The sequence below is a fragment of the Triticum dicoccoides genome, chromosome 6B (genome assembly GCF_002162155.2).
Source record: "Triticum dicoccoides isolate Atlit2015 ecotype Zavitan chromosome 6B, WEW_v2.0, whole genome shotgun sequence".
Lineage (NCBI taxonomy): Eukaryota > Viridiplantae > Streptophyta > Magnoliopsida > Poales > Poaceae > Triticum > Triticum dicoccoides.
In genome coordinates, this window is record NC_041391.1 from 565,867,357 (window position 1) to 565,884,233 (window position 16,877).

The following is a 16,877-nucleotide window of genomic DNA, read 5'->3' on the forward strand; positions in this document are numbered from 1 at the left end:
GATTGCTCGACCCAAGTCTCTACCGTCGTCAGCCTCAACGAGATCCAGGACGCCACCACCACCGTCCACCCTGAGCCCGTGGTTAATCTCATCCACCAGGAGGTCGCCGCCGAGATCGTCACCCTGGTGCCAACCACCACCAACATCGGCCCCAAGACCAGCGTGCAGCAGCGGGACGACTCGCCACTACCCTCCATCCACACCTCCAACCAAGTAGCGAGCGAGGCGGACCACATTGTCGTCCTCATTGTTCCCAGCAACTTGGCTGCACAAGAGCAGCCAAGTGCTCGGCAGAATGCCCCGCCCATGTCGAACAACAACCATGGCCATCACCGGTACAAGTGAAGATTAGGCACAGGGGACACGTATTCAGGCCAAGACCATGGCCATTGTTCAAGTATCATTCAGGTGCAGGCTGCTGCGAGGAGCCATGTTTAGAGCGTTTAGACAAGACAGTGGTGAAGACAATAACGGGCAATGGAAGCTACAGTGTGCAGCCAATTGTACTCACAGAGCATCGGCCACATGGTGTTCATCTCGTGGTGGACAGAAACGGTTTGCTGCTGCCACCATTGCGGAAGGGAACCAAGACGCAACAGTGCTCGCACCCTGTTCAAGTGCAGTTTGCAAAGGATGACATTGTTCTGTTCCGTGGCATCGTTCGTGGATTTATCACTAGAGATTATGGTTGTGTGTGGTGGCCACCTGACCATCAACCGAGGAGCAAATTGCAGGAATGGTTCTATCATACTCCCTGGCAGAATTTGATTGTTACTTTGGTGGAGTTGCAACCATGGCCGTCTTGGGATTTTTCCCTCATAGTTCTTCCAATACTGAGAGGTCTTAGTCGTTTCAGTGCTGGTGCTGCTACTTTTCCAAGCTTGAAGTCCACAAACTTTGCTTGTTGGGAATATCTGTTCTTGGTTTCTACTGAGCCGAGCGATTGGGGAATATCAATACAAGGGATAATTCAGATTATGCCTATGTCAGTGTACTGGACAAGTTCGTGTCAAGGGGCATTCATAAGAAGTGGTCGTACTGCAATCAGCTTACACATTGGCAATGCATGGGCAGGGTGGTTCAGTCTACTGGGAAAATGCATAAGGATACTCACAGATGTACAACTGAAGCTTGGGTTCAATCAAAAAAATGTTCAGCCGAAGCTGCAATTTTTTGCCAGTGATTGTCAAGCAGTATGTGTGTGGTCAGTACTACTCAAAACCGAGCTCTATGATAAATTCTGTTCCAGTGTTACTAATGAGTGTTGGCTTGCAACTACACCTTCCCATGACCTTGGTTTAGTGGAATATATTAAGGATCTGTTTCCAGTTATTCATGAACAATCCAGGAAGTTGGATACTACTAGAAACCTCGTGTGTAAAACCCAAGGGCATTGGAACTTGACCGAGCATCACATTCTGGAGCAGGCTACTGTATGTGTTCCTATGAGCGACAAATCGCAAAGGAAAATTCAGCTTATAAGCTTGTCAGTGCGCCGGAAAAATTTGAGTCAAGAGGAAATTGACGAGAGTGTCCATTTCACTCAAGGATGCAATTCTGACCATCGTGGTGATCTTTCTTTCCTTCTAGCATGTTGGACAGTGCAACATCTTATGAGGCATTGCTTTCTTTCTAAACCAACACCATGTGAGGTCAATCACGGGTACTATCTGAAGATTCTTAGATTGTTTACAATTCAGGCTATACAATTTGCAACGGTGCTTCATTATTCAAATGATTTAGTTGTTCGTATCCCTGCTTCCCTCATGCATAGCAGCAACAAATTGTTCTTTTCTGAATCTCCTGTTACTCGCCAGCTTATTGACAGTATTCACAAATGTAAAATGCAATATAAGGCAGCAAAAATGCAGAGCATTATGGTACATCTAAAAAGATCAGTGCACTGGAAGTTCCGGGAAAAAGAAGAACAAGAGGGCCATGGACCTTGTACCGGCAACATGATAGGTGGGCGTCAGGAAGTGATCAGCACAATGTTATCCACCATTATAAACTTCTACTGCATGTTACAACACTCAGCCATGGGAGTTGTGATCAAGGAGTTGTGGCGCTTGTCATCCACTTCACAACTGTCCAGCGGCACTACTTGGACTACAGAAGCTGGCAAACCTACAGTTGAGGATGAAGAGGGCAATGACCAGTGGTGGACTAAATCAGTGGATGGCCCTCATTTTCTTGCGTGGAGCATTGGAGCTTGATCATTATGGTACAGGTTTCCTGTCGACATTCTCTTTTCAGTCATTGAAGTCCATGAGGAGCAGCACAAATTGGGTGTTGGGCACACTCGAGGATCCTGGGAGCTTCGTGACTGTCCAGGGAGGCTCTTTGATTTCAGCTTCCAACCAAGAACACTTTCAAGGAAGGATGGGCGTCATCGTTGTCACTGTGGTCTTCATGCAGGGCTATGCTGACCATGAATACTACCTCGGTTTCGACCACTATGGTATTGACAAGGGCTACGTCCTCTACACCTTCTTCGGCTGGGTTCCCTTCAACCACAACAATTACTTCTCCCTCGTTGAAGTCTACCCCGACTCCGACCAAGGCCAGGAACATCGAGTACAATGGGATCCGGGTGGTTCTCGGTGGCGTCAGCTTGGGGTCAAGCCGCATTTCAAGGAGGGGGGATGTCAGGGACCTTCCTAGCCCATACATATATACTGGGCTGGGCCTTGGATATCACATGGGCCGGGCCTGGCTGTGCATTGGCGACTGCTACCAGCTACTAGTACTCGGAGAGGAAGCAGCAAAGGATCCATCCAGTGGATCACGGCAAACGGCACCCGGCGGCTCCCTTATCCTACCTCGTGCTCTCTTCCTCCTGTTCTTCTTACCGTACCTCGAATCGAAGCTTGTATCCCTTTAATTGAGCAATAGATTGAGAGAGAGACTACTGGTACCTAACAAGACTTCTCTCGTCTATGCCTCACGCACCTCTGCAGACAGGTGTCTGGTGCTCTCATCTAGGTCAGATACACATGGGCTTGGGCCCTATGCCAACAGTGGGATGGGCCAGGCCGCTATACCGGTCAACAACATGTAGTTCGTCTCAGATCAAACATAAACAAGGTTAACTTTTTAACATCCAGATGGTCTGCTTAGTCACAGCACACATAAAAATCAATATATTTCAATTGGAAATGGTTTGTTTACATTGCACCAAAGTAATACAACTGTACTAAAAAAATCATACACCAGGTCAAAGTAATACATAAATATTTTATGTATGCCATCGCTAAGCATCCTGCCTCAGTGTCTTACCATCACAGGATCTTCCTAACACCTGGGAATTAGACATTCAAAACCAAGTACAATGGCAGCATTGTAGCAAGCTTGTCAGCATGATGAACACACAAAATATACCCTTCTGTCAACCTTCCACAGAACGTAGGCAAACTTATTCAAAATGAATTGCCATTTTTTAACCTGTGATAACCGATAGTCTCCGAATCGATTAGTTATGCAAAGCAAGAAAAAGCGAAGGAAAAGAGTGCCATACTTTCCCTTTAATAAAGATAAAAGAAGAAAAACCATGAGATATGCTAATATTTGTTTGGCTACAAATTCAAATCATGCTTGAAAAAGCTAGTGCAGCAAAAAGTTATTACAAAGAGCACAATTCATGAGAAGTAACCAGAGAACTTTGAAGACCATGTATGGTTGTATCAACATTAGAGCATCTCCAACAGCCGCGCTATAGCGCCGCGCGCAAAAAACCTTTTAGCGCGCGCGCTGCGGCTGGTTTTGCGCGCCCGCCTGCGCTGGCTCCAGCAGCCGCGCTAAAATGCAGCAGCGCGCTAAAATGCAGCGCGCGCGACTCGCCGGGCATTTTGCATATATGGATATTTTGGACAAAAATGAACATGTAAAATTTGACACAAACAAGTTGATGAATAAAAGTTCATGCCCACAAGTTCATCAAAATCATGCCCACAAGTTCATCCAACCAAGTTCAAATGCAAACTAAAAGTTTAAGACATGAAAGACACATCAAGCTTCATCTTCATCTTCTTCTTCTTCGTCTTCGTCCTCATCTTCCGAAGACGACTCTTCCGCCTCCGAAGATGAACCTTCCTCCCTATCCTCATCACGCACCGCATCATGTGAAGCTCCGACGGTGTTGGCAAGATCTTCAACGGCATTTTCATGGGAATGTGTGTGAAAAGCCATGGCGGCCGGAGGTGCACCCATGGCGGCCGGAGGTGCACCCATGCCTCCCATGAGAGAAGCAAAACTCATGCCTCCCATGGTGGCCATAGCGTCGGAGGGTGCTCCAAAGCCACCCATGCCTCCCATGGCGGCCGGAGGTGCACCCATGCCTCCCATGGCGGCCATAGCGTCGGAGGGTGCTCCAAAGCCACTCATGCCTCCCATGGCGGCCAGAGGTGCACCCATGCCTCCCATGCCTCCAAGGCCACCAATGCCTCCCATGGCACCGAGGCCACCGCCTCCCATGGCGCCGAGGCCACCGCCTCCCATGGCGCCGAAGCCACCCATGCCTCCCATGGCGCCGAGGCCATCGCCACCCATTGCACGAACCAAGGCTCTTTTTCGGATCAAGACTTCTTGTTGGGCAAGATTGACACTCCTTTTGCGCCGCATTGAGGTTATATGTGTCCATGAACAAGTGCTTCTCCCATTCCAACAACTTAGCTCGCTCCTCGTTGCTCACTTTCCTCTCCTCCAAAGTCACCTTTCTCTCCTCGGCCGCCACCCTTCTCTCCTCGACCGCCAACCTCCTTTCCTCGGCCACGGCATCTTGGTTCCTTGCCATTTTCCTCACCTCATTCACTTCGACCCTTGCCTTCACAATAGCTTCCATAGCATTTTTGAGCTCATCATCTCCTTTCTTCTTCTTCTTTTCGGTTTTGTCTTTCTTGCACCCATCCGGTCGTTTTGGCTTCGAGTATGAAACCGAGTTGGGTGTGGGGCTTCTCTTGCCGTCATCACTTGATGCATCATCCTCATCCTCATCATCATTCATCTCAATTGCTCGCTTTCGTTTGTTGCTCAAATGCAAATCCTCCAAATCATCACGCTTCTTCCATTTCTCATCATCCTTTAACACTTCATAGCAATGAGGCAAGGTAAAGATCCTGCCTTTCTTTATCTTCCCCTTCTTGGTTGTCCTTGTCTCTTGGTTGAACAAGTTTTGTGCAATGTTGTACTACAAGAAAAACAAAACAAGTTAGCACTTCGGTCACCAAAAACAAGTACGATGAACATATATGAGATGCCACTTACTCGATCATCCTCATTTGTGCCACTTGGGTTAATCTTGTCCACCGACTTTTGCGCGGCCGCCCACTTTTGACAATCCGAGTTGATTGTCGACCATCGGGACCGAAGTGATCTCTCGGAGCAGTAAATTCCACTCTTGTTGTGAGCATTAAAGTGTTCTGTCATTCGCCCCCAATACGCGTCTCTACTTTGATCACCTCCAATGGATGGATCCTTTGACACATGCAAATAAGTGGAGCATAGTAACTGTCATCGATGGTGGAGTAATTGCCCGCTCTTCCTCTCGGCGCCTCAACAATTCCCTCACCCTCCTCGTCCACCTCAAACTCATGGTCTTCGAAATGGATGTCATTGGTTTCAGACCAATGCGATTTGTTGGACCCGACACCCATAGTGGACATGTATGCATCATCGTTGAGACTACAATTTTTTTGAACAATGCAAATAAGCTATCTATATGTAAAATGATGATGCATTGAACAAATAAGAAGAAAAAAATACTTGGAAATTTTTTCACCTTGGGGGCATTTCGTCGAACACATGGTGCACGTCGGCGGCCGGCTCAACGAGTGAGCTCGCCGACGCTTCAGTAGCGGCCGGCTCAACGAGTGAGCTCACCTTGTTCTTCTTCGCGGATGTTTTGGCCTTCTTCGCCCGCGCCGCATTGGGTACCTTCTTCGACGGTGCGGCGGCGGCACGGGATGGCGCCGACGCGACGCCACCCGACGCTGTAGTCATCCGCGGCGGCAAGAAGAGGCTGCTCGCGAGGCCGACGCTCGACGAAGCTTCGACGGTGGCGACGCCAGCGCTCGCCGCGCTAGGGTTTCCGGCGGCGGCAGCGACGGGGGGGGGAGGAGGGTCGCGGATGTACAGCGGGGTGAGCGAGGCGCCGGTGTGCGCGTCCATGGCGGGGGGCAGGGCACCAACGCCGGCGCACGCGGGGCGTAGGACGAGTGGGAGAGTGCAAGCGCGTGCGCTCGAGTGTGCCGCGCGCTGTAGCTGGCGCTCCAAATACATCGCGCGGATAAGTGTTTTTGACCGCGCGCCCAATCCGTTATCGCACGCGTGCCGTTTTTGCGCGCCCGCTGAGCGAGCCGCCGCGTTGCGCGCGCGCTAAAAAGGCCTATTTTGCGGCGCGGCGCTAGTTTAGCGCGGCTGTTGGAGATGCTCTTAGATACTTCAGATTATATAACCTCCTCATTTTGCTTCTGAATGGCATAAAACACTTTTTTTATCCAGGAATCATCATACAACATAAAAAAATTGCCACAAAAAAGAAACAAATACCAGCATGTGTAGGTACAAGCTACAATAAACAATCAGAGAACTTTGAAGGCCATGTATGGTTGTATCAACAGCAGATACTTTCAGATCATATAATCTCCTCATTTTGCTTTTCAACTACATAAAGCACTGAAACTTCAACTCAAACAATACCCATTACACACTAAAAAGATATATCCACCAACAAAGGAAGAAAACAATACCAATAGGAGAACTTTGAAGACTGTGTATGGATATCATTTTGCTTCATAACAACTTTAACATGTTTTTTCTTCCTCGGGTAACATCAATGAAGAAAAGAGTTGTGAGAAACAATCAGAGAACTTTGAAGACCATGTATGGTTATATCCACATTAGATACTTCAGATCATATAATCTCCTCACTTTGCTTTTCAACCACATAAAACACTGTAACTTTGACTCATAGACATCAGTAAGACGTAAACACAACAATCAGAGAACTTTGAAGACCATATATGGATGCATGGAGCATTTCATTTGTGCACCATGTTTAACATCACACAATCATAATAAGAACAGAACTACTCTACATACAATTTTTTGTTATGATTTATGTACAATAGTCAATCTAATGGTTCTGCTGCACTTTGATTTATTCATTATGGATTGTGTGTCAGTACTGTCATACGAAAATCCTGCCAACTAACAAGAAAGCAGAAATGTACAAATTAAAGGTGCAGTAATGCACAAGTGAACACCAACAAATATATAATATATATACATATATATATTTTTTGAAACAACAAGCATTTTGACACAAAATGCACAGCTATCTTGACAAGCATGTTAGAGCAAACATGCCACCCGTTGCAGGCAAGAAATGTGGGATAGATTTAGTAGACAAACAGCATGTTAGCCATTCATCTGTGGACCTATCTCTACGGTTGTCTGGCCGCTGCTGCTCCAAGGAGCAGCTTTTCCTTTCTGCACCAGTGTTATATCCTACTAGCATGGCAAGAAAGTAGGACAATACAACACACAGGTGCAACATAGACACTACATACTGGATATTTGTGCAACGCTTAATTATCCCATGACACTAAAATACAGGAAAATAACCAGAAATATGAGATAGAATTAGTAGACAAGCAGCAGATTAGCCATTCATCTGTGGACCTATCTCTACGGTTGTCTGGCCGCTGCTGCTCCAAGGAGCAGCTTTTCCTTTCTGCACCAGTGTTATATCCTACTAGCACGGCAAGTAAGTAGGACAATACAACACATGTGCAACATAGACACTACATACTGGATATTTGTGCATTGCTAAATTACCCTATGTCTCTAAATACAGGAAAATAATCATTCAAAATGTGAGATAGAATTAGTAGACAAGCAGCAGATTAGCCATTCATCTGTGGATCTATCTCTACGGTTGTCTGGCCGCTGCTGCTCCAAGGAGCAACTTTTCCTTTCTGCACCAGTGTTATATCCTACTAGCACCGCAAGTAGGACAATACATCACAGGTGCAACAGACACTACATACTGGATGTCTCTAAAATACAGGAAAATAATCATTAGAAATGTGAGATAGAATTAGTAGACAAGCAGCAGATTAGCCATTCATCTGTGGATCTATCTCTACGGTTGTCTGGCCGCTGCTGCTCCAAGGAGCAGCTTTTCCTTTTTGCACCAATGTAAATACCCCACAAACACAGTCAGAGAGCAGGGCATACAAAGCAGAGGTGCAACAATTCTCACTTCCTTACGAACTGTGCAAACACACATAAAACATGCATTTTCATCCTCTGTCAACATCAAGTTTCAAGAAAGAATGAATCATTTTGCAAAGAAAAGAAAATGTCAAGTAAACCTAGATATTCACCAATTGGATAAGAGGGCTGTGCGCGCAAGTAAGCAATCAGAGAACTTTGAAATCATATACGGATGTATCAGCATCAGATACTTCAGATCACATGAGTTCTCATTTTTCTTCACAACTTAAAACATGCATATTTTTCCCTCGGCAACAAGAGTGTACACATATGGCAATGAAGATAAGAAAAATGCAAAGGTAAATCTAGATAGGCACCAATTGGATAAGATCCACAGTAGGTAGACTTCAGATGTGTTGATTTCCTTGGCTATAGTACATCTAACAGAAATCAGGTAAGCAAAACTTCAGATGTGTTGATTCCTCATTTTGCTTCTATGTTGCATCTAGCAGAAATCAGGTAAGCAAAACACATCAAGCTACACATGAGATTTGAACATGAAGCGATCAGAGAACTTTGAAGACCATGTAGGTAATATCCACAGCATAAATTCAGATGATTTCGCCTCCTCATTTCGCTTCTAAACAACTGTAACATCATCATGTGCTCGACAAAATCGATCTAAAACATACTAAGCGAATCCAAACTACAGAACACCAAGGTGAATGTGGACAGAAAAATTGATTCCGAGGAAAATCGCTGGCTTCCACAGAAGTAACATAGCCCATGTCCAACTGGATTGATTTTGCACCCATAGATACCCTTTTCCCGCAGTTTTCCCTGCTCCAAACCTCAACAGCACAGGGGGCTAATGGTGCGAGTTAACCATAACATAACCATCAAATCCAAGAAACAATAGAAAGAAAAGCATGTGCTCTAGCAATCAGCACTCAAAAGTGGCCAAGATGCAAACAAACGCGATGAACAAACGAAAAAAAAAATAAGCAAAAGCTGGAGATCTGAGAGATGTTCCGCTAAGCTGTCGCTGGCGGCGGCTAGGGTTCCAAGGTTTGGAGGAGACGAGGGTTTGCCTCTGCGGTACATATGGGCAGGATGGGGAGGGAACGAGTCTTCCAAGATATAAATGGGCTGGGCTGACGACTTTGGGCTTAACTGGGCCAGCTCTCCATCCGCTCGACTTAACTGGGACCCTCAATAAACAAACTGGGCCAGCTCTCCATCCTCTCTTATACCTGTGAGATATGAGACAACAAAGAAAAACCTGTGTGGATTCTCAAAAAAAAACTGTGTCTTCTAAAAAAAACTGTGAGATATTCTCCCCCTAAAAAAACTGTGAGATATTCTTTCCAAAAAAGAAAAAAACAGTGATATACTTTCGGAAAAAAAAAACAAGGAGAAAATAGCTCATTTGAATAGAAATTAGAATGGATTCTGCTTTACTGATTTTGTTATGCATTATCTGTTCATGGTTCTACATTTTGTGAGCTTTCGTTATCTGCTAGTGAATCACACTACCAATTCAATCCTTCCATCTCCATCACAAAAATTCTATTTTCATGAATACGCAAAGCTTGCGTATCTTTTCATCGATAAAGAGAAAAGTGACAGCATAAAGATCACAACAGCTCACCGGGCCTTGTACACAACATGGCATGCCAGTGAGCAGCGGAGCATACAGAGAAATAGAGGGGATGCTCAGCCCCACATCACAAAAAAACTCATTCGTTTGATTCACATGTGCATATATACAAGAACCAGAGGTTCACAAATTCACAGTGATGGAAATGAAACGAGCAATTAAACACCGTAAGTATACAACATGCTTCTGTTTTAATCGATCACCAGCAGTAAGTATGACAAGGAGTCACTAAATCTCCACGGACATATAGGTCGCCGAGTAGTCGGGCATCCTGTGCAGCCGCGTGAGGATGCCCTCGGCGGCCTGCTTGGCGCCGGCGTCGCCCTTGTGGAAGGCGCTCACCAGCGCCGACGGCAGCACCCTGTCTCCGGTCACCTCCCTCACGCACCGGTCGTCGCCGTGCGCTAGGAACTTGTCCACCATGCAGAAGCACTTGTGCCACAGCACGTTCTCCCTGTGCTGCCTCAGCGCCCCGAGCACGCGCCGAGGGGCGTCCAGCTCCGCGAGGGCGGACACGCTCCTCTCCACGTCCACCCGGTCGTCGACGAGCGTGCACAATGCTCCCAGCGCGGCCTCCACGACCCGGGGGCTGTCGCTCTCGAGGCAGCCGAGGAGACCCTCGACGGCCCCGGCCTCGAGGAGGCAGAAGGATGTCACCGTGGAGCAGACTCCCCGGTGCACCGGGCAGACGGGTTGTTGGTGTTGGAGGGTCTTGTTGCCTTGCACCCTTGTGGTCATTAGGCGCTTCAGCATTGTCTTCTTCTTTGGCCGTGGGTCCTCCTCCGGCGGCATCTGCGACAGCTTGATGGACTGGTAGCTGAGGTTTTCTAGCCCCACGGCGGCGAGCCGCTGCACCTCAGCGCTTCCGGCAGCTCCGGCGAGGAGTTCAGTCAGCACCGAGGCCAAGCTGTGGTCCATCACTTCCTTCAGAACGGTCGGGTTGTACAGCGTCGCGGTGAGCCGCACCAGCGAGCCCACCAGGCCCTCCATGTACTGTACCGCGTACCTGCTCCTTCTCTTTGCACTGCTCTGCATCTCTTCTATCCCGCTCAGCAGAACCGACACGGCGCCCTCCTGCACCAGCGCAAGGTTGAGCGAGATGTTTCGATGTGGTAGCCTTGAGAGGAGTGTCACCGAAGCAGCATGCCGCTCGGTGATTTGCCTGGCATGGCTGATGCTTTTGACTAGCCTGCCCGGCTGCCCCTGCGTCTTGCAGAGCCTCTCGGCGATGGTGTGGCCAATGTGCGCAGACAGAGTAATGAGCAGCCTCGTCGCAGCAATGCTAAGCGCCTCCATTGGGGAGCTCATGAGCTCCACAATGGCATGGCCGCGGTGGTTCTCCCTGACGACTGAGACCATGACATCCAGGGGCTTGGCGAATGCGGTGAGCGCGAGCAGTAGGCGGATGATGCTGAGGTTGAAGTCATCGGGTATGAAGCACTTGAGCATGCACACAAAGTTATAGATGCAATACTTGGACGTGAGGACGTGGCCTTCCTTGTTCACCACGGTGGTGTCTGGATCAATGCCGGACTCAACAATGTTGGCTAGGGCGGTGGCAGCCTTGGCCTTGTAGCTCTCGGGTTCGTCATCTATCTTCCTTATGAAAAGCTCCTCGACCATGACCAGGACAGCACCTGCCTCAACGAGCACCTTGCTGTTGGGGTGGTGCGAGGAAAGCTGGACCAGCACATCGAGTGCTGCCTTATGGACCACCTTGTTGCAACTGCGCACCATCTTGATGAGGACGCCCGACGTGCTCTCCGTGATTTCAATGGTGACTTCCTGGTATAGGACCAACTCGCTTAGGTAGCTGATCATCTCCATCTGCACCTCTTCAGGACCTGTTTTGGAATCTTCATGTCAGCTTAAAGTTCAATTAATTATAGGAGCAACAGGCCTGAGTCTCAAAACCCTTATTTGGGATGTTAAGTTGAGGCAATCCTAACATGTGCAGCTGTAGTGGAACAACTATTAAATGACAAGGGGGTTTATACTTTGTGAAAATCTAGGTGGTTCAAATACAATCAGACTTGCAAGAAAACAATAGCAGATATGCTCTCTTACTGTGCTTAACTAGCATAACACACTTTAATGAACCAAAAAAACGTTATGAAATTTCTTCAGAGGCATACCTTCAACAAGATGACTCCAAAGGGGTTCTAGGTAGCCACTTTCGGCCATGTACTTGATGTTCTTTGGACACTTTTCCAGGTTCTTGAGGACTGCTCCAGATTTCTCAGCAGCAACTGGATCATCAGAATCATTAATCTTCATTGTGGTGAGAATCAGAATACTTCCAGCAGTTGACCCAATTTTCTCCAGCAATAACTGAGACTCTGAAAGCTCTAGCAACAAAGAGACAGCCGCGTGCCTTTCATCAATAGTACTACTTGACAGTAGCTTAACTGTCCTGGCAATGGCCTTGGTTTTTCCAATGATTTCCTGTAATATGCAGCAATTGTTAAAATTCCATCATAATATGCAGCACAGACTTGGTGCCAAGCAGCCGATCAGTTAAGTACTCCCTCCGTAAAGAAATATAAGAGTGCTTAGATCACTAAAGTAGTTATCTAAGCACTCTTATATTTCTTTACAGAGGGAGTACTTGTGTATGCTATTCTAAATTGTAGATGAGTTTACGTAGGGACAAGAAGTTCCTTCTTACCCTTCCTTCTTCATCCTTAACTAACAAGGACAAAAGCTCCAATGTGTCAAGCCGAATCTGTTCATTGTGGTTGTCCAACAAACGTGATAGGACCTTGGTGACACCAATTTTATGCATCAGCTCCTTGTTCTTCCCCCTCAGCTTGGCCAGCGATTTCAGCTCATGTATGGCCTCGAGCACCATAGCCTCACTAGTCGACAAAGAGAGCGCAGTTCGCGCAACTCTAATCCGCATTGCCTCATTCCTCATTCCCCATTCTGCAATCACACTCTTCAGGGAAGCATTACTCATCACTGCCTTACTCTGCAATGGAGCTTTTGTGACAGGGCAGCAGACAGGTTCCAAACTGTCTGCAGACCTCGCAAAATGCTCCTCTATGGCTCTCCTGTCATATGTCACACCGCCCACTGTCATCACAGGATCAGTCATCACCTCTTTTGTCAGTGGACAGAAGAATCCATCATACAGAGGCTCAACATATTCTGTGACCTCTGGGAGAGAGTTAAACGTCTGCCCGCCAAATTCATGTGATTCATGGTACATTCCCTGCAGAAAGTCCACCAGCCTCGGCATGTCACTCTCGTAGACAGACCTCCTATTGGGTATGTCAGTCACTGCATTCATGGACATAGCAACATCGGTGTAGCCCCTCCTTGAGTTTGACTTCATTGCCACGTCAGTGTAAGCATTGTTGCCAAGTGCTGATGCTGGTATCCTGCCAAGATGATCACATATGTTCTGAATGACACTCTCCAGGTCATGTGCTATGCTTTGCATCTCATCATCTGTGAGTTGCAGCGCTCTTCCTCTGCACCTTACAGTGATGTCTTTAGCAAGGTTGACACTGGCAAATAGAGATTCCAGTATCTGTGTCATATTGATTGGGGCCCTGCGAGCTGTTTGACGCTCCATTATGGCCTTGCTAGATGCCATGGAGTCCTCTTGGCTAAAATCGGCAGCGGGTACTATCAACATGACTGCATATCCAAACAGAAGCAGACAACAACAATGCAAATTATCGTTCAGATATGGGAGATAATTATATGCTAGAAAAACAGTGTGACATATTGGACTAGATGCATAGAATTTTCCTGAAGATCGAAGATTTTTCAGAACAACCAAAATCATTGTAAGAGCATAAGCAGAAGGCTTAAGCTACTCAACGATTACTCAAAGTATACCTGTATTTGTTTTTGGCATTATCATCCGGTGTTCCTCTTATAGCATGACTATTTTTCTAACTGACTAAATTAGAGATGTAAAGGCAACAGCCTTTTCTGCCTGAAGTATATCGATCACAAAAGACACCTAAAAACTATGAAATTGTAATCCTTAGGGAGGCAAAGCATAATTTGATTACTCCGAGAACAGAAATCTCTTTGACAAAAGGATAATATGTTCTCCCCAGGAGCACTTACTGCCATGTCCCTCCACAAAGCCTCCAAACGAGTAATCTCTCCAAACAAACGAATGAAGATTACAGCTATAATAAAGAACCTTACCTGTATCCATAACATCCAAGAGATTTGAGCACTGTGACTCTGTGTGGACTGTAGAGGAGTTATAGAATTAGCGGCTTTGCCTCCTTTTTCGCCAGAACAGCACCCGCTGTATCTCCTCTGAAGCACATTCTACGACAGAAGAATGCAGATATAGAAGACCCAGCAGAATGGATGCACTATGTGACCCCTTTTAATACTGCACTTACTTATCAAAGGAAAGGACAGTTGATGACGCTATCCACATAAAAGAAGAACACAATCAATGAGTGACAGTCTTGGTGATGGAATGAAATATTTCTGCAAGCAAGAAGCATGAAGTTCTTAATAGGAACAAAGTTAGGTGATAGGTAGGTTTGGCAAGCTAACCCAAAAGAACCTAATGACAATGCCATCCTTATCGCTGAAAACTATATAGCGTAGATTAATGGAAAATTGGGATTGGTAAGCATGCCCCTCCAAAGTTTGCTGTTATGAAGTATGCCATTGGATGTTGCAGTGGAATGTCATACTCAGGTACAGCAATTCAAAAGTGATAGCTTTGCTGTTGCATGGTTCCAAATTTCCCTAGATTAATAGAGGATAGCAGTCGATACCATCAGCAGCCAAAAAGTCATAACGCCTGATTGCCACAACTCAGCATGAAGTAATGGATGTTTAAAATATATATAAAAAAAGATGCAGATTATAATCGCAGGTGATAGCGACAGCAATCTTCTTTGAACAATTTAGACTGGGCTAAAACGTAAGCACTTGAAAAATGGCACCACAACTAACTTGTCATCATAATATAATACATCTAGGCAGGTTTGAACTAATGTCTTCAGAATTCTATAGGACAAAATTCACTGAAGTCAACACAAGTTCAACTGCACAAGCTACTTCTCACAAATTTAAGCTTGTGAAACGAAGGGATAGAGATTATTCCATAGTCCCACAAATGAAACCGAGGGACGAACTCGTACCAAACCTTTACTAGCTACTGCTATAATCTGATAATATGCTCGGATGTAGACATGGAGTCGATGCAACAAAGTCAGGTTATAGCTATGAAAAAAGCATCACAAGCGACATAATGAATGTTGATCGTTGAACAACCATAGAATAAGGGTGGCGGCATGACAAAAGGGCAGATTCTTTTTGTAAGCATCTATCAAAATGCTGAAGTCATAACTTTGTACGCATCAACCAAATTGCTGAAGTCAATGGCGTGCACCAGTCTAAGACAAAACTAGTCAACTACCATGTACCAAATCCAAATGCATCGCGCGGCCATGATATTCTATGACTGTGCGGCGGAGACCGGAGGGAGGTACCGGAGGCTGCGGACGGAGGTGCTCCCGGGGCCCAAAGCCCGGCAGGGCGGCGCGGCGGAGCTCATCCGGCTCCGACTTGGGCTCTAGGTTTCTCGTCATTTGGAGCTAAGAGTTGAAATTGGCTCCACACGCGCGCGGAAGCGCGCGCCACGGGGTCGCCGTGACGTACGCCTGCTTTTCGCGGACGGACGGCGGAGACCGACCCCGGCTTCGCCGCCGCCGCCGCCGCCGTGTAACCCCCCAGCACGGCGACGTCGGCGAGGCGGCGTCCCGGGCGGATCGGGACAGATTCTGCCCAGTCCGAAACTGGGCCTAATCAAGCCCAGCGATCTACACGGCCCATGTCTTCACACAGATAATTTTCTTAAGATGTAGAGCCCAACACAAATAACCATCCACTGCAGCACACTTTCTCTCAAAAAAAAAAATATCCACTGCAGCACAAACTTAATCTGAAAGAAAAGACTCAAAAAAAACTTTAAGTTCAAAGTTGCCTTCCGACACGTAAAAAAGAAACTTCTTTCGGACGTACTTCAAAAAGAAAATTTGTCTTTTGACGGCGTGGGCACTCACGGAAAGTCGAATTTACCTGGCCAAACCCACCAGAACAGGATCCGACCTGACCAAAACATAACTATAATTGAAGGATATTGGTAGCGTACACATATTGTCATTGGTGGGGACCAGTTATGTTATGGTGACGACGGTGCAGGAATAATGCGAAGTGGGCGTCACCCCCCCCCCCCTCCCTGTGTTTTTCACCGCCATGGAGGTGAAAGAAATGGGGAGGTTGGATCAGTGTACTGTGTACAACGCTATAGGATCTGTCGTTTCACGGGTTTGGAAGCCGACATGCAAGCTCATCACCAGATCTTTTACCATTATACATTGACCTTCACCCTGGAACAACATATCGAAATCGAAGAAGTAATTGGTTCAATTGAGCTTCTATTTAATCTCCATGGTGAGGCTCTCTTCCCCTTGCTCGATGCTACCAAGTTTTTGGCCAGAAATGGTGGCCAGAGCACCTCTAGTGAGGTTGTAAGATGCAGTTGGACCAAGTTGCAATCTAGGTTTTATCTTTATGATTCTATTTGCTAAAAGGAAGGATATGCACGTAATTGCTATTTTTTTCAAATTTTTTAATATTGTGACAATTTTGGTACTATAAGGACCTCCACTATATTATCGGTGCCAAATTACTGAAAAAGGTGCCACATCACCACCGATCCCAAATGAGAATTGTATGGCACCGGCTTCACAACGGAGGGCACCACTCGATCAAAGAAGGCGACCCCACACAAATAAACATCATTGACCTACTGTCAGGTGCCTTGGCCGAGTTCTTCCTCTCCCCCAAAGAAATCCCCTTCGTCTATCCAAACCAAATCAGAAACTTCGTTCTTATCCCTTTCCAAATCCACACGGTGCTGCTTATCCATGTATGCCACCCTCCTCAACACCAAGCGGAGCGACTGGAGTTCGCAAGTAGGATGACCTTGAGGAGGGGATCAGAT

The 16,877-nt window shown here is 46.6% G+C and overlaps 2 protein-coding genes and 8 non-coding genes across 13 annotated transcripts; all 10 read right to left on the reverse strand.

Moving 5' to 3' along the window:
* Positions 1–6,573: 6,573 nt before the first annotated feature.
* On the reverse strand, positions 6,574–6,654 carry LOC119327019. Its single transcript, XR_005158351.1, has one exon. It is a non-coding gene; the product is annotated as a small nucleolar RNA R160 (small nucleolar RNA).
* A 119-nt stretch (positions 6,655–6,773) lies between these two features.
* LOC119324436 lies at positions 6,774–9,313 on the reverse strand. Its single transcript, XM_037598229.1, has 2 exons — positions 8,168–9,313; positions 6,774–7,953 (listed from the first exon to the last, which is right to left on the reverse strand). The coding sequence occupies exons 1-2, from the start codon at positions 8,318–8,320 to the stop codon at positions 7,864–7,866; spliced, it is 243 nt and encodes an 80-aa protein (XP_037454126.1). The 5' UTR covers positions 8,321–9,313; the 3' UTR covers positions 6,774–7,863.
* On the reverse strand, positions 6,854–6,933 carry LOC119327018. Its single transcript, XR_005158350.1, has one exon. It is a non-coding gene; the product is annotated as a small nucleolar RNA R160 (small nucleolar RNA).
* LOC119327163 lies at positions 7,383–7,552 on the reverse strand. Its single transcript, XR_005158436.1, has one exon. It is a non-coding gene; the product is annotated as a small nucleolar RNA snoR143 (small nucleolar RNA).
* On the reverse strand, positions 7,627–7,794 carry LOC119327160. Its single transcript, XR_005158433.1, has one exon. It is a non-coding gene; the product is annotated as a small nucleolar RNA snoR143 (small nucleolar RNA).
* Positions 7,871–8,034, reverse strand: LOC119327161. The gene has a single exon (XR_005158434.1). It is a non-coding gene; the product is annotated as a small nucleolar RNA snoR143 (small nucleolar RNA).
* On the reverse strand, positions 8,084–8,247 carry LOC119327162. The gene has a single exon (XR_005158435.1). It is a non-coding gene; the product is annotated as a small nucleolar RNA snoR143 (small nucleolar RNA).
* LOC119327021 lies at positions 8,419–8,496 on the reverse strand. The gene has a single exon (XR_005158353.1). It is a non-coding gene; the product is annotated as a small nucleolar RNA R160 (small nucleolar RNA).
* Positions 8,779–8,856, reverse strand: LOC119327020. Its single transcript, XR_005158352.1, has one exon. It is a non-coding gene; the product is annotated as a small nucleolar RNA R160 (small nucleolar RNA).
* Positions 9,314–9,944: 631 nt separating the features above from the next.
* On the reverse strand, positions 9,945–15,627 carry LOC119323026 (putative U-box domain-containing protein 42). 4 transcript variants are annotated; one of them, XM_037596586.1, is made up of 6 exons: positions 15,361–15,627; positions 14,254–14,344; positions 14,048–14,176; positions 12,546–13,522; positions 12,013–12,322; positions 9,945–11,721 (listed from the first exon to the last, which is right to left on the reverse strand). In XM_037596586.1, the coding sequence occupies exons 3-6, from the start codon at positions 14,055–14,057 to the stop codon at positions 10,106–10,108; spliced, it is 2,913 nt and encodes a 970-aa protein (XP_037452483.1). In that variant the 5' UTR covers positions 14,058–14,176; positions 14,254–14,344; positions 15,361–15,627; the 3' UTR covers positions 9,945–10,105. The 4 variants fall into 4 exon arrangements, with proteins under 4 accessions (XP_037452483.1, XP_037452486.1, XP_037452485.1 ...); XM_037596589.1 differs by lacking the exon at positions 14,254–14,344; XM_037596588.1 differs by having other exon boundaries at positions 14,048–14,344.
* Positions 15,628–16,877: the final 1,250 nt, after the last annotated feature.